This window comes from Pristiophorus japonicus, chromosome 8 (assembly GCF_044704955.1).
Source record: "Pristiophorus japonicus isolate sPriJap1 chromosome 8, sPriJap1.hap1, whole genome shotgun sequence".
Lineage (NCBI taxonomy): Eukaryota > Metazoa > Chordata > Chondrichthyes > Pristiophoridae > Pristiophorus > Pristiophorus japonicus.
Genome location: NC_091984.1, coordinates 3,843,028 through 3,858,227, shown reverse-complemented (window position 1 = coordinate 3,858,227; position 15,200 = coordinate 3,843,028). Strand labels below are relative to the sequence as shown.

Below are 15,200 nucleotides of genomic sequence, written 5' to 3'. Positions count from 1 at the left end.
GTGTTCCCAGTCTACTTTAGCCAACTCTGCCCTCATCCCACTGTAGTCCCCTTTGTTTAAGCATAGTACGCTCGTTTGAGACACTACTTCCTCACCCTCAATCTGTATTACAAATTCAACCATACTGTGATCACTCATTCCGAGAGGATCTTTTACTAGGAGATTGTTTATTATTAAGGACCAGAGCTAAGATAGCTTGTTCCCTTGTAGGTTCTGTAACATACTGTTCTAAGAAACAATCCCGTATGCATTCTATGAATTCCTGCTCAAGGCTACCCCGTGCGATTTGATTTGACCAATCGATAAGTAGGTTAAAATCCCCCATGATTACTGCCGTTCCTTTTTCACATGCCTCTATTATTCCCTTGATTATTGTCTGCCCCACCGTGAAGTTATTATTTGGGGGCCTATAAACTACGCCCACCAGTGACTTTTTCCCCTTACTATCTCTAATCTCCACCCACAATGATTCAACATTTTGTTCATTAGAGCCAATATCGTCTCTCACAACTGCCCTGATATCATCCTTTATTAACAGAGCTACCCCACCTCCTTTCCCTTCTTGTCTATCTTTCCGAATTGTCAGATACCCCACTTAGAAAATACCCCCATTTATTGCCCATGACTTGGAAATATATTGGCCGTTCCTTCATCGTCACAGTGCTGTTAGGGCACAGTGCCTGGATGAGTGCAGCTCCAACACTCGAGAAGCTCGACACCATCCAGGACAAAGCAGCCGCTTGATCAGCACCCCATCCACCACCTTCAACATTCACTCCCTCCACCACCTTCAACACTCACTCCCTCCACCACCTTCAACATTCACTCCCTCCACCACCTTCAACACTCACTCCCTCCACCACCTTCAACACTCACTCCCTCCACCACCTTCAACATTCACTCCCTCCACCACCGGCGCCCCCTGGCTGCAGTGTGTACCATCTACAAGATGCACTGCAGCAACTCGCCAAGGCTTCTTCGGCAGCACCTCCCAAACCCACGACCTCTACCACCTAGAAGGACAAGGGCAGCAGGTGCATGGGAACACCACCACCTCCACGTTCCCCTCCCAGTCACACACCATCCCGACTTGGAAATATATCGGCCGTTCCTTCATCGTCGCTGGGTCACAATCCTGGAACTCCCTCCCTAACAGCACTGTGGGAGCACCTTCACCACACGGACTGCAGCGGTTCAAGAAGGCGGATCACCACCACCTTCTCAAGGGGCAATTAGGGATGGGCAATAAATGCCGGCCTTGGTAGCGATGTCCACATCCCAGGAACGGATAAAAAAACCTCTTAACTGCGCTCTGACATTTACCGAGCAAGTCATTCAGTTGTATCAAGTTTATATCCGAATCCCTCCATTTCCAACACATACACAAGCTGTAACCAGAGTGCTTACCTCAGGATTACACGTTCTATTTGCATATATACAACGGCCCTGATTAATCATCACTTTGTAGACAGCCTCCCCGGATGTTGACAGAAATCTGCATATTTTACATTAAAGAATTTTTTTTTTTCTCGTTTCTTACCGTGTCAATGAACTGTCAAACGTTTCAGTTTTAAAGCGTAATAATAGAACTCTGACAGAGGTACATATCCTAGAATCTCACAGCACAGCAGGAGGCCATTCGGCCCATCGTGCCTGTGCCGGCTCTGTGACAGAGCGATCCAATTCGTCCCGCAATAAGAGAGCTGCGGAGGCTGGGTCATTGAATATATTCAAGGTGGAGATCGACAGATCTTTGAGCGATAAGGGGATAAGGGGTTATGGGGAGCGGGCGGGGAAGTGGAGCTGAGTCCATGATCGGATCAGCCATGATCTTACTAAATGGCGGAGCAGGCTCGAGGGGCCGTATGCCCTACTCTTGTTCTTATTTCTTATATTCACTCCCCGCTCTTTCCCCACAGCCCCGCAATTAATTTTCCTTCTAGTGTTTATCCAATTCCAGTTTGAAAGTTACTATTGAATCTGCTCCCACCACCCTTTCAGGCAGCGCGTTCCCGATCACAACAACTCGCTGGGTAAATAAACTCTCCTCATCTCCCCCTCTGGTTCTTTTGCCGATTACCTTCAATCTGTGTCCCTCTGGTTACCGACCCTCCTGCCACTGGAAACAGTGTCTCCTTATTTACTCGATAAAAACCCCGCATAATTTTAAACACCTCTATTAAATCTCTCCTTAACATTCTCTGTTCTAAGGAGAACAATCCCAGCTTCTCCAGTCTCTCCACATAACTGATCCCTGGTACATAAGAACATAAGAAATAGGAGCAGGAGTAGGCCATTCGGCCCCTCGAGCCTGCTCCGCCATTCAATGAGATCCTGGCTGATCTTCCACCTCAACTCCACTTTACCAGACTATCCCCACATCCCTTCGTTTGCATTCTAGTAAATGCCCTCTGCGCCTCCTCAAATACAAACTGCACATTTTCACGGCTTTAATAAACATGTCCCCTCTGGCGTCATTAACTACTTTGGTTCCTTTTCAGTTGAGCTGAAACTGTCGGCAGATCTTTGGAGCTGGAGCCTTACAGTACAGGCCTGGTGATCAGCCTTCAGGGTGTAACGTTATGTTACGAGAGGTCAATCACGACACAGCCGTGCCGTCTGAAAGGATACATAGCTGTAACGGCCCAGTAGGAAATACAGACAGCGAGGAGCAGGAAGGTGATGATGGGGTAGAATAGAGTGGACATGATATAGCCTATGGCCCTGATGATAAAAAACAAACAGTCAAAAACATAAACCACCACACTCACATTTTAATAGTCTCACATTTTAATAAAATGATTAAAGACCTGAATGCCACAATTACATAGAATTAGGTAGAATTACAGCCCAGGAACAGGCCATTGAGCCCAGCGCTCCGTGCCGGGGTTTATGTCCCACCGCTGCGTGCCGGGGTTTATGTCCCACCGCTGCGTGCCGGGGTTTATGTCCCACCGCTGCGTGCCGGGGTTTATGTCCCACCGCTCCGTGCCGGGGTTTATGCCCCACCGCTCCGTGCCGGGGTTTATGCCCCACCGCTCCGTGCCGGGGTTTATGACCCACCGCTGCGTGCCGGGGTTTATGTCCCACCGCTGCGTGCCGGGGTTTATGTCCCACCGCTGTGTGCCGGGGTTTATGTCCCACCACTGCGTGCCGGGGTTTATGTCCCACCGCTGCGTGCCGGGGTTTATGCCCCACCGCTGCGTGCCGGGGTTTATGTCCCACCGCTGTGTGCCGGGGTTTATGCCCCACCGCTGCGTGCCGGGGTTTATGTCCCACCGCTCCGTGCCGGGGTTTATGACCCACCGCTGCGTGCCGGGGTTTATGCCCCACCGCTCCATGCCGGGGTTTATGTCCCACCGCTGCGTGCCGGGGTTTATGTCCCACCGCTGCGTGCCGGGGTTTATGCCCCACCGCTGCGTGCCGGGGTTTATGCCCCACCGCTCCGTGCCGGGGTTTATGCCCCACCGCTCCGTGCCGGGGTTTATGCCCCACCGCTCCGTGCCGGGGTTTATGCTCCACACCAGCCCCCTCCCACCCCTCTCCATCTCACCCTATCCCCATATCCTTCTATTCCTTTCCCCCTCATGTGTTTATCCAGTTTCCCCTTAAATGCATCGATACTATTCACCTCAACCCCTCTCTGGGTAAAGGGGTTTCTCCTGAATTCCCGGTTGGATTTCTGGGCAACTTGGCCTGGAGTTTTAAATCAGCGTTCAGTAGTCACATCCTCAAAACTCCCACAACAGCCTCGCGGAGCCGGACTTGTCACGGGAGGCTCAGGTTTGAGATGTTTGTGAGGTGGGAACGCAGGAGTTATGCGGGGCTTCAAAAGACCATCTCATGTCCAGCAGAACAGTCCCAAAGTTCAAAAACCCAACACTCCGGGGGCCAATACGCTGCACGACCCCCAACTGGGACAGATGCCCAGCAGTTTCTGTTTGTAGGTCAGATTCCAGCACCCGCAGTACTTTGCTTCTGGATTAGTGTTTAATTCACTGCTGCTTCTCTTCTTGCAATGTCCCTCAGTCAGCATTTCCGTCTCTCTCTTTTACATTGTTCATCTTCACTGATTTCTGTTTCCCTTCTCGTGTTTGATCCAGTATCTGCCAAGACTCGCTGTCACAGCCACATCACAGACCTTCCATTTTGTTCTTTCCCGACCCCTGCACTTCCTTGAGAGCCTGTTACATCTCGAACTTTTCCCGTTCTGACCAAGGGTCACTGACCCGAAACGTTAACTCTGCTTTCTCTCCACAGATGCTGCCCGACCTGCTGAGATTTCCAGCATTTTCTGTTTTTATACCAAATCCTACGCACAGGTTAGCATATAACTGAGGGCCGCATTAGGATATATTGGAGGCCATCATGGACCACTTCCCATACCTCGGGAGCCTCTTATCAATAAGAGCAGACATTGATGACCAATTCAACACTGCCTCCAGTGCGCCAGTGCAGCCTTTGGCCGCCTGAGGAAAAGAGTGTTCGAAGACCAGGCCGTCAAATCTGCCACCAAGCTCATGGTCTACAGGGCTGTCGTAATACTTGGTGGTAATTCCCTATCTCTGTAATCTCCGCAGGTCAGGCTATAAAAGAGCTGGAGCAGCGACCCCTCCAACCTCCAGCGCGAGCTGCTCCAATGAAGGTCGGGGCGGATGAGTGGTGAGTGTTTGTGGTGAGATGCGGTGAATGTTTATGGTGGAGGAGTGGCGAGAGATCATGGCGGAGGTGCGACAGATGAGGGTACTGGGTCCCAGAAGAGCCGAGAGCCCAGGGGCAGCACGGGCCCAGCCCACACTGCGATATGTGAGCGCACTGGGTCCGTGCAGCAGAGCAGGTCTCCAGTCGTCCTGGTTAACCCTTGCCACTGGACCAAGACCTCGCTCTGTCAAGCCCGTGTGGTGGCTGGTGTGCAACGGTCACCCCACGTTAAAAAAATCCACCCACAGGCATCTTCCACTCTTCAATTGGAGTTCAGGACTGGAACATCGGGTCCTTCATTGAAACATCTGTGACCTCTCGTGGAAGCAAGCCATCCTCGTTTCAGGGACCGTCTATGATGATGATGATGATGATATTAGAGGATTTTGTTAGGATATAACACAAGGTTATGTTAGCATTTTTTGGGAGGTGAAGTTAGTGTATATTGGAGGATTGAGTGAAGATATAATGGAGAGTTAAATTAGGGTACGATGGAGGGTTGAGTTAGGATATATTGGGGTGATTAAGTTAGAGTATATTGGAGCATAAAGTTAGATTATATTCCAGGGTTATGTTAGGATATGTCGGAAAGGATTAATTTGGAGTACTTTGGAGGATTAAGTACATTTAGGGTACATTTGAGAGTTGCTAGGGTAAGTTGGAAGGTTCTTACGATGACGGAAACACTGACAGAGCAAGTCTACGGCAATTCTGATCCTTAAACAATAGCAGTGACCACTTACTTGCTCCCTTCCCTGAGGAGTGCAATTGCAATACAGATTCTTTTCCGTAGGAAAATCAACATCAATATGATGATGGCTTCAATAATGCAGAGAAAGATCACTGGAAAACAGCAGAGGGCGTGTGTTAACAATTGAACTTTAACAGTGTGCATTTGAATAGAATTGTCACTCAGACTGTAGTTATACTGCAATTGGTATCCCTTGTTAAAGAGCACATGGACTTGATGATGAAATTCCCATCGGCAATTTTTGGAAGCTGACACCGAATATTAGAACATAAGAAATAGGAGCAGGAGTTGGCCATTCGGCCCCTCGAGCCTGCTCCGCCATTCAATAAGATCATGGTTGATCTTCTCACCTCAACTCCACTTTCCCGCCCGATCCCCATTTCCCTTGAGTCCAAAAATCTATTGATCTCAGCCTTGAATATACTCAAAGACTGAGCCTCCACAGCCCTCTGGGCCAGAGAATTCCAAAGATTCATCACCCTCTGAGTGAAGAAATTCAGTCCTAAATGGCTGACCCCTTATCCTGAGACTGTGACCCCTGGTTCTAGACTCTCCAGTCAAGGGGCAACATCCTCCCTGCATCTTCCCATCAATCCTCCTCAGAATCTTATATGTTTCAATCAGATCACCTCCCTATTTGAGAGTCTGATGTCAGCATTTATTCTTTCCCACGCTGGAAATATTCCCCTGGAGGTTTGTCGAGCTCCTTGGACCTCTTGGGACCTTTGAAAAATGTGGTAGCACACTAGGCTGGAGTTCTATCGTAGACAAGCATGACCTGCGCCCTTGGGAGTAAGGGAAGTCAGATCAGGATCCGACAGCCAGCCATCTCTCCCATTAATGCAATCCCCCACGTGAGGGGTAGGTAACAGAAGCTCTCAGGACCTTGTTGACTTCTGTAATTATCTGGCCGCAGGGAGGGATATGGTCGCAGCTCCCATGTCGTAATTGTCCCGGCCTCGCTCCTTATCCGTGGGCAGGACATGGGATGGGGAAGGGAGGGAAATTGGACTTCAGCCACAAGTGACAGAAAATCACGGTTTTACACCGCGCCATATTTCGTTTCTATCAAAGTCAACCCTCCAACACCCTAACGTAACCACCTTAATATCTTAAATTAACCTCCCAATATAACTGTGATGTATTTGCTTCACGGGTTCTTTGCTGAAGAATTCATAGCAACACAGTGCTATTAAGAACTAGTTGGTTTATTAACAAAGGTTTAACAATCACACTACACATTACCAGTTCATCCACTGGCCTCACAACTGCATACCTTATCGTGGATGGCCGTGACCTAACTGACTGGGGTTTTATTGAGTCTTGTGAGTGGCCAAGCCACTCACAATTTAACAGCTCTACAAACCTATGAGCTTACTCACTGGTGCATATATTACAATATCCTAACTTAGCCTCACAATATATCCTAATATAATTTGACAGTATACCCTAATTAACCTCCCAATGCACCTTAACTCAACTTCCCAATGCACCCTAACTCAACATCCCAATAAAACATAACTCACCTCTCCAATGCACCCTAACTTAATGCTCATTTCGTGCTTTGGCCGAAGACCAATTTCACCCTCTTAAGTTTACATAAGAACATAGGAAATAGAAGCAGGAGTAGGCCATATGGCCCCTCGAGCCTGCTCCGCCATTTAATAAGATCATGGCTGATCTGATCATGGACTCAGTTTCACTTCCCCGCCCGCTCCCTATAATCCTTTACTCCCTTATCGCTCAAAAATCTATCTATCTCTGCCTTAAATATATTCAATGTCCCTGCTTCCACAGCTCTCTGGGGCAGAGAATTCCACAGATTTACAACCTTCTGAGAGAAGAAATTTCTCCTCATCTCAGTTTTAAATGGGCGACGTGTAATTCTGAAACTATGCCCCCTAGTTCTAGATTACCCCACGAGGGGGGAAACATCCTCTCTGCATCCACCCTGTCAAACCCCCTCATTATCTTATATGTTTCAATAAGATCACGTCTCATTCTTCTAAACTCCAATGAGTACAGGCCCAACCTACTCAACCTTTCTCCATAAGTCAACTCCTTCATCTCAGGAATCAACCTAGTGAACCTTCTCTGAACTGCCTCCAATACAAGTGTATCCCTCCTTAAAACTGTTCGCAGTGCTCCAGGTGTGGCCTCACCAATACCCTGTACAGTTGTAGCAGGACTTCTCTGCTTTTATACTCTATCCCTCTTGCAATAAAGGCCAACATTCCATTTGCCTTCCTGATCACTTGCTGTACCTACATACTAACTTTTTGTGTTTCATGCACAAGGATGCCCAGGTCCCTCTGTACTGCAGCACTTTGTAATCTCTCTCCATTTAAATAATAATTTGTTTTTTTATTTTTTCTGCCAAGGTGGATAACCTCACACTTTCCCACATTTTTGCCCACTCACTTAGCCTGTCTATATCCCTTTGCAGATTTTTTGTGTCCTCCTCACAACTTGCTTTCCCACCCATCTTTGTATCATCAGCAAACTTGGCTACATTACACTCAGTCCCTTCATCCAAGTCATTGATATAGATTGTAAATAGTTGAGGACCCAGCACCGATCCCTGTGGCACCCCACTAGTCACTGTTTGCCAACCAGGAAATGACCCATTTATCCCTACTCTCTGTTTTCTGTTAGTTAACCAATCCTATTTCCATGCTAATATATTACCCCCAACCCTGTGAACTTTTATCTTGTGCAGTAACCTTTTATGTGGCACCTATCGAATGCCTTCTGGGAATCCAAATATACCACATCCACTGGTTCCCCCTTATCCACCCTGCTTGTTACATCCTCAAAGAACTCCAGCAAATTTGTCAAACATGATTTCCCTTTCATAACATCATGCTGACACCCCCTGAAGCACTTTAAGACTTACTAAAGGCCAGCCACGTCTGTCTGAGCTGCAGATATACCCTGAAGTCCGTCTGGAATCCGATGTCGTAGATGGCGATGTCGCTACCAGGCTTCCCCTTCAGACTGCTGTACTCCCAGTAACAATGCCAAATCCCTAAAACACAGACACAAGCAGAGGCTTAAAGTGGCATACCAAGCGGGTCAGGCAGCATCTGTGGAGAGAGAAACAGAGTTAGCGTTTCAGGTCAATGACCCTTTGTCAGAACTGGAAAAAGTTAGAGATGTGACAGTTTTTAAGCCAGTGCAGAGGCAGGGAAAGGGGGCAGGGGAGGGAAGAACAAAAGGGAAGGTCTGTGATAGGGTGGAAGGCAGGCGAGATTAGAGAGACAAAAGGGATGATGGTGCAGGGCAAAAGGAGGTGGTAATGGGACAAACAAAAGATGGGTGTAGAGGAGGTGTAAATGGGAATGGCAGAATCACAAACAGATGTCGTCCAAAAAAATGGGAGCGGTGGTTACGATCTGACATACGAGGAGAGACTGGATCAACTGGGCCTTTATACATTGGAGTTTAGAAGGATGAGAGGGGATCTCATAGAAACAGATAAGATTCTGACGGGACTGGACAGGTTCGATGCGGGAAGAATGTTCCTGATGTTGGGGAAGTCCAGAACCAGGGGACACAGTCTTAGGATAAGGGGTAGGCCATTTAGGACTGAGATGAGGAGAAACTTCTTCACTCAGAGAGTTGTTAACCTGTGGAATTCCCTGCCGCAGAGAGTTGTTGATGCCAGTTCATTGGATATATTCAAGAGGGAGTTAGATATGGCCCTTACGGCTAAAGGGATCAAGGGGTATGGAGAGAAAGCAGGAAAGGGGTACTGAGGGAATGATCAGCCATGATCTTATCGAATGGTGGTGCAGGCTCGAAGGGTCGAGCGGCCTACTCCTGCACTTATTTTCTATGTTTCTATGTTTCTAACTCGATGTCGAGACCAGAAGGCTGTATCGAGGTGCTGTTCCTTGAACAGGAAAAAGACAAAGGAACAAGGCGCCATTCAGCCCCTCGAGCCTGTTCTGCCGTTCAATTAGATCATGGCTGATCTATATCTCAATTCCATCTAACGCCTTGGTTCCATAACCCTTAATACCCTTGTCTAACAATAATCTATCAACCTCAGTTTTGAAATCTTCAATTGACCCCCGGCCTCAACAGTTTTTTGGGGGAGAAAGTTACAGATTCCCACCACCCTGTGTGTGAAGAATGCTTCCTGACATCACCCCAGATCACTTAAAAAGCTGCATGAAGGAGTGAAGCTGACTATTTTAACGTGGACCCTGTTCAGATGACCGCATGATGCCTGGCAGTATTGACCTCAAGATGCTTAGCTAACTTCAGTGCTCAATAAAACCAATTGTAATTGATTGACATCAGCCTAAACTGCATTGGCGTTGAACACAACCGCAGACAGCAGCATCTGACGTAAGAACATAAGGAATAGGAACGGGAATAGGTAATTCGGCTCCTCCACCATTCAATAATATCTGCTACCTAAATTCTACTTTCCTGCCTGATCCCCATACCCCTTGATTCCCTTAGTATCCAAAAATCTGTCGACCTCTGTCTTGAATATACTCAACGACTGAACCTCCACAGCCCTCTGGGGGAGAGAATTCCAACGATTCACCACCCTCTGAGTGAAGACATTCCTCCTCATCTCAGTCCTAAATGGCCGACCCCTTATCCTGAGACTGTGACCCCTGGTTCTAGACTCCCCAGCCCGGGGGGAAACATCCTCCCTGCATCTACCCTGTCAAGCCCTGTAGGAATTTTATAGGTTTCATTCTTCTAAACTCCAGAGAATATTGGCCCATTCTACTCAATCTCTCCTCATAGGACAATCCCTCCATCCCAGGAATCAGTCTGGTGAACATTCGTTGCACTCCCTCGAAGGCAAGTATCTCCTTCAAATATTAACCTGATTAATGAGCTACTGAGTGAATGAACCAACAGAATAAAGTATCACAGGTAGACTCGTGGCTAAACGACATGGATCTAATTATCGAATAATTACAAAATTAATCTGCAAACTTCAATGAAATTCAACATTAAAATTTTGGACTATTGCTAAAATAAAAATACATACTGGTTAAATTTTGTTGCAATTTCTGGACATCATGTATTTATATAGCGCCCTTAACGTAGTAAAACGTCCCAAGGTGCTTCACAGGAGTGATTATCAAATAAAAGTGAACACCAAATCAAGAGATATTAGGGCAAGTGACCAAAAGCTTGGTCAAAGAGGAATGCCTTAAAGGAGGAGAGAGAGGTAGAGAGGCGGAGAGGTTTAGGCAGGGAGTTCCAGAGCTTGGGGCCCAGGCAACAGAAGGCACGGCCACCAATAGAGGGGCGATGGAAATCAGGGATGTGCAAGAGGCCGGAATTGGAGGAGTGCAGAGATCTCAGGGGGCTGTAGGGTTGGATGAGGTTACAGAGATAGGGAGGGTTGTAGGGGGGGAGGGGGTTACAGAGATAGGGAGGGGTGTTGGGGGGGAGGGGGTTACTGAGATAGGGAGGGGTATAGGGGCTGGAGGAGGTTACAGAGATCGGGAGGGGTGTAGGGCTGGAGGATGTTACAGAGATAGGGAGGGGTGTAGGGCTGGAGGAGGTTACAGGGATAGGGAGGGGTGTAGGGCTGGAGGAAGTTACAGGGATAGGGAGGGGTGTAGGGCTGGAGGAGGTTGCAGAGATAGGGAGGGGTGTAGGGCTGGAGGAAGTTACAGGGATAGGGAGGGGTGTAGGGCTGGAGGAGGTTACAGAGATAGGGAGGGGTGTAAGGCTGGAGGAAGTTACAGGGATAGGGAGGGGTATAGGGCTGGAGGAGGTTACAGAGATAGGGAGGGGTGTAGGGCTGGAGGAGGTTACAGGGATAGGGAGGGGTGTGGGGCTGGAGGAGGTTACAGGGATAGGGAGGGGTGTAGGGCTGGAGGAGGTTACAGAGATAGGGAGGGGTGTCGGGCTGGAGGAGGTTACAGAGATAGGGAGGGGTGTAGGGCTGGAGGAGGTTACAGAGATAGGGAGAGGTGTAGGGCTGGAGGAGGTTACAGAGATAGGAAGGGGTGTAGGGCTGGAAGAAGTTACAGGGATAGGGAGGGCCACGGAAGGATTTGAAAACAAGGATGAGAATTTGTAAATCGAGGCGTTGCCGGACCGGGAGCCAATGTAGGTCAGTGAGCACAGGGGGTGATGGGTGAGTGGGACTGGGTGCGAGTTAGGACACGGTCAGTGAGCACAGGGGGTGATGGGTGAGTGGGACTGGGTGCGAGTTAGGACACGGTCAGTGAGCACAGGGGGTGATGGGTGAGCGGGACTGGGTGTGAGTTAGGACACGGGGGCAGTGAGCACAGAGGGTGATGGGTGAGCGGGACTGGGTGCGAGTTAGGACACGGTCAGTGAGCACAGGGGGTGATGGGTGAGCGGGACTGGGTGTGAGTTAGGACACGGGTCAGTGAGCACAGGGGGTGATGGGTGAGTGGGACTGGGTGTGAATTAGGACACGGTCAGTGAGCACAGGGGGTGATGGGTGAGCGGGACTTGGTGCGAGTTAGGACACGGTCAGTGAGTACAGGGAGTGATGGGTGAGCGGGACTTGGTGCGAGTTAGGACACGGTCAGTGAGCACAGGGGGTGATGGGTGAGCGGGACTGGGTGCGAGTTAGGACACGGTCAGTGAGCACAGGGGGTGATGGGTGAGCGGGACTGGGTGTGAGTTAGGACACGGTCAGTGAGCACAGGGGGTGATGGGTGAGCGGGACTTGGTGCGAGTTAGGAAAAGGGCTGCAGGAAATGCTTTTGAAAGATGAAATTCTTTGGTGAGTCAGCGTGAAAATGTAAAAAATTCAGCATGTTAGTTGACACGTAGCACTTGTGCTAACTTCAAGAATGCTCTCAAAGTGACTTCAGCAGAAGACTGGAGTGGCTGTTTACCTGCTGAGCACTAGGGAGCACTAGAGACAAATTAATTTTCCCTTAACACAGAATCAGAACGATACAGCACAGCAGGAGGCCATTCGGCCCATCGTGTCTGTGCCGGCTCTGTGCCAGAGCGATCCAATTAGTCCCACACCCCAGCTTTTCGCAAATTAGTCCTCTTCAACTGCATGTTCAATTGCCTTTTGAAAGTTCCTGTGGAATCTGCATTCAGGATCTTAACAATCCTCTGTGTGAAGGACTTTCTCCGCATTACCTCTACGTTTGTCAATTATTTTAATTCTATGCCCTCTGGTTACTGACCCATTTCCTAGCAGAGATAGTTTCTCTCTCAAAACCCTTCATAACTTTCAGCACCTCTAAAATATCTCATCTTAAACGTCTCTGCTCTACGGAGCAGAATCCCAGCTTCTCCAGTCTCTCCATGTAACTGAAGTCCCTCATCCGAGTGCAGTACTGAGGGAGTGCTGCACTGTCGGAGGGGCAGTACTGAGGGAGTGCTGCACTGTCAGAGAAGCAGTACTGAGGGAGTGCTGCACTGTCGGCGGGGCAGTAGTGAGGGAGTGCTGCATTGTTGGAGGGGCAGTACTGAGGGAGCGCTGCACTGTCGGAGGGGCAGTACTGAGGGAGTGCTGCACTGTCAGAGGGGCAGTACTGAGGGAGAGCTGCACTGTCGGCGGGGCAGTAGTGAGGGAGTGCTGCATTGTTGGAGGGGCAGTACTGAGGGAGCGCTGCACTATCAGAGGTGCCGCCTTTTGGACGAGACCTTAAGCCAAGGCCCCGTCTGCTCTCTCAGGTAGATGTAAAAGATCCCACAGCACTATTTCGAAGAAGAGCAGGGGAGTTCTCCCTAGTGTCCTGACCAATATTAATGTCTGTAACTATTAGTAGCATTAAAGTTCCGATTGGGCCCCTTGGAGGACAAGCCACACCCAGCGGTTTGTCCGGAATGTGCAATTTGATCCAGTACACCACAGCTAACATCACTGCTTTCAGAGAACGGGATGGTCTCAGCTTATTCGGTTAACAGCACACAACTGCCCAGGCCAGATAGGAAGCGATGAGGGCCATGGAGCGATTTTTAGATGAGGATGAGAATTTTAAAATCAAGATGACGATGGATAATGTTCCCCCTCATTTACAGGAAGGATGTGATTGCACTGGAGAGGGTGCAGAGGAGATTTACCGGAATGTTGCCCGGACTGGAGAATTTTGGCTATGAGGAAAGACTGGAGATGCTGGGTCTGTTTTCCTTGGAACAGAGGAGGCTGAGGGGAGACCTGATTGAGGTGTATAAAATTATGAGGGGCCTGGATAGAGTGGATAGGAAGGACCTGTTTCCCTTTGCAGAGGGGTCAACAACCAAGGGGATAGATTTAAAGTAATTGGGGGAGGTTTAGAGGGGATTTGAGGGGAAATATCTTCACCCAGAGGGTGGTGGGGGTCTGGAACTCACGGCCTGAAAGGGTGGTAGAGGCAGAAACCCTCACCATGTTTAAAAAGTACCTGGATGTGCACCTGAAGTGCCGTAACCTACAGGGCTACGGACCGAGAGCGGGAAAGTGGGATGAGGCTGGGTAGCTCTTGGTCGGCCGGTGCGGACACGATGGGCCGAATGGCCTCCTTCCGTGCTGTAAATTTCTGTGGTTCTATGATCATTTGATTTGGGTGCCAGGTCCCTTTAACGGTCTCAGCGGGATGTCCAGCGGGATGGGGTGATGGGTGAGCGGGGCGTGGGTGCGCGTTAGGACACGGGTGGCAGAGTTTGGGATGAGCTCAAGTTTACGGAGGGGGGAAGATGGGAGGCCGGCCAGGAGAGCGAGGGAATAGTCGGGTCCGGCAAATGTCACATCAATGTGATGCTATACGTGGTGTAGGACTGACACAGGACACCCTCGCATTTTTTTAAATGCATTTATTTATTTCGAGAGGGCGGCAGTGAGCTGCTTCCTTGAACCACGGGTCCGTTTGTGGGGGGGGGAGGGGGGGGCGCAGAGCGGAGGGTGAACATGGTGTGGGTATACAGTGGGTGGGAGTGGGAGTGTACAGGGGTGGGGTGTACGGGGGTGTGTGTACAGGGGTGGAGTGTACAGGGGTGTGTGTACAGGGGTGGAGTGTACAGAGGGTGAGGCGTACAGGGGGGGGGGTGTACTGGGGTGGGGTGTACGGGGGTGTGTGTACAGGGGTGGAGTGTACAGGGGTGTGTGTACAGGGGTGGAGTGTACAGAGGGTGAGGCGTACAGGGGGGGGTGTACTGGGGTGGGGTGTACGGAGGGGTGTATGGGGGGGTGTACAGGATGGGGTGTGTACAGGGGGGGTGTATAGGGAGGATGTGTGCAGAGGGGGGATGTGTACAGGGGGTTGTACAGGGGGTGAGTGTACAAGGGGGGGTGTACAGGGGGTGTGTACAGGGAGGATGTGCGCAGAGGGGGGGATGTGTACAGGGGGTGTGTACAGGGAGGGGATGTGTACAGGGGATGTGTACAGGGGGGTTGTACAAGGGGTGGGGTGTACAGGGGGGGATGTGTACAGGGGGTGGGGTGTACAGGGGTGGGGGGAGTGTACAGGGGGGATGTGTACAGATGGTGGGGTGTACAGGGGGTGGGGTGTACAGGGGGGGATGTGTACAGACGGTGGGGTGTACAGGGGGTGGGGTGTACAGGGGGGGTGTACAGGGGGGATGTGTACAGGTGGGGTGTACAGGGGGCGTGTACAGGGGGGATGTGTACAGGTGGGGTGTACAGGGGATGGGGTGTACAGGGGGGGTGTACAGGGGACGGTGTACAGGGGGTGGGGTGTACAAGGGGTGGGGTGTACAGGGGGGGTGTACAGGGGGGATGTGTACAGGTGGGGTGTACAGGGGGGGTGTACAGGGGGGATGTGTA

The 15,200-nt window shown here is 50.1% G+C and overlaps 1 protein-coding gene across 7 annotated transcripts in view; it reads right to left on the bottom strand.

Annotated features, from left to right (window-relative positions):
- slc44a5b (solute carrier family 44 member 5b) overlaps positions 1 to 15,200 on the bottom strand; it is a 240,695-nt gene that overhangs the window by 38,106 nt on the left and 187,389 nt on the right. For all 7 annotated transcript variants that reach the window (XM_070886459.1, XM_070886461.1, XM_070886464.1 and 4 more), the window contains 4 exons: positions 8,349 to 8,480; positions 5,445 to 5,544; positions 2,632 to 2,724; positions 1,408 to 1,495 (listed from right to left, as the gene is read on the bottom strand). In XM_070886459.1, the coding sequence (XP_070742560.1) occupies positions 1,408 to 1,495; positions 2,632 to 2,724; positions 5,445 to 5,544; positions 8,349 to 8,480 (413 nt within the window). The remainder of the gene's footprint in view (positions 1 to 1,407; positions 1,496 to 2,631; positions 2,725 to 5,444; positions 5,545 to 8,348; positions 8,481 to 15,200) is intronic.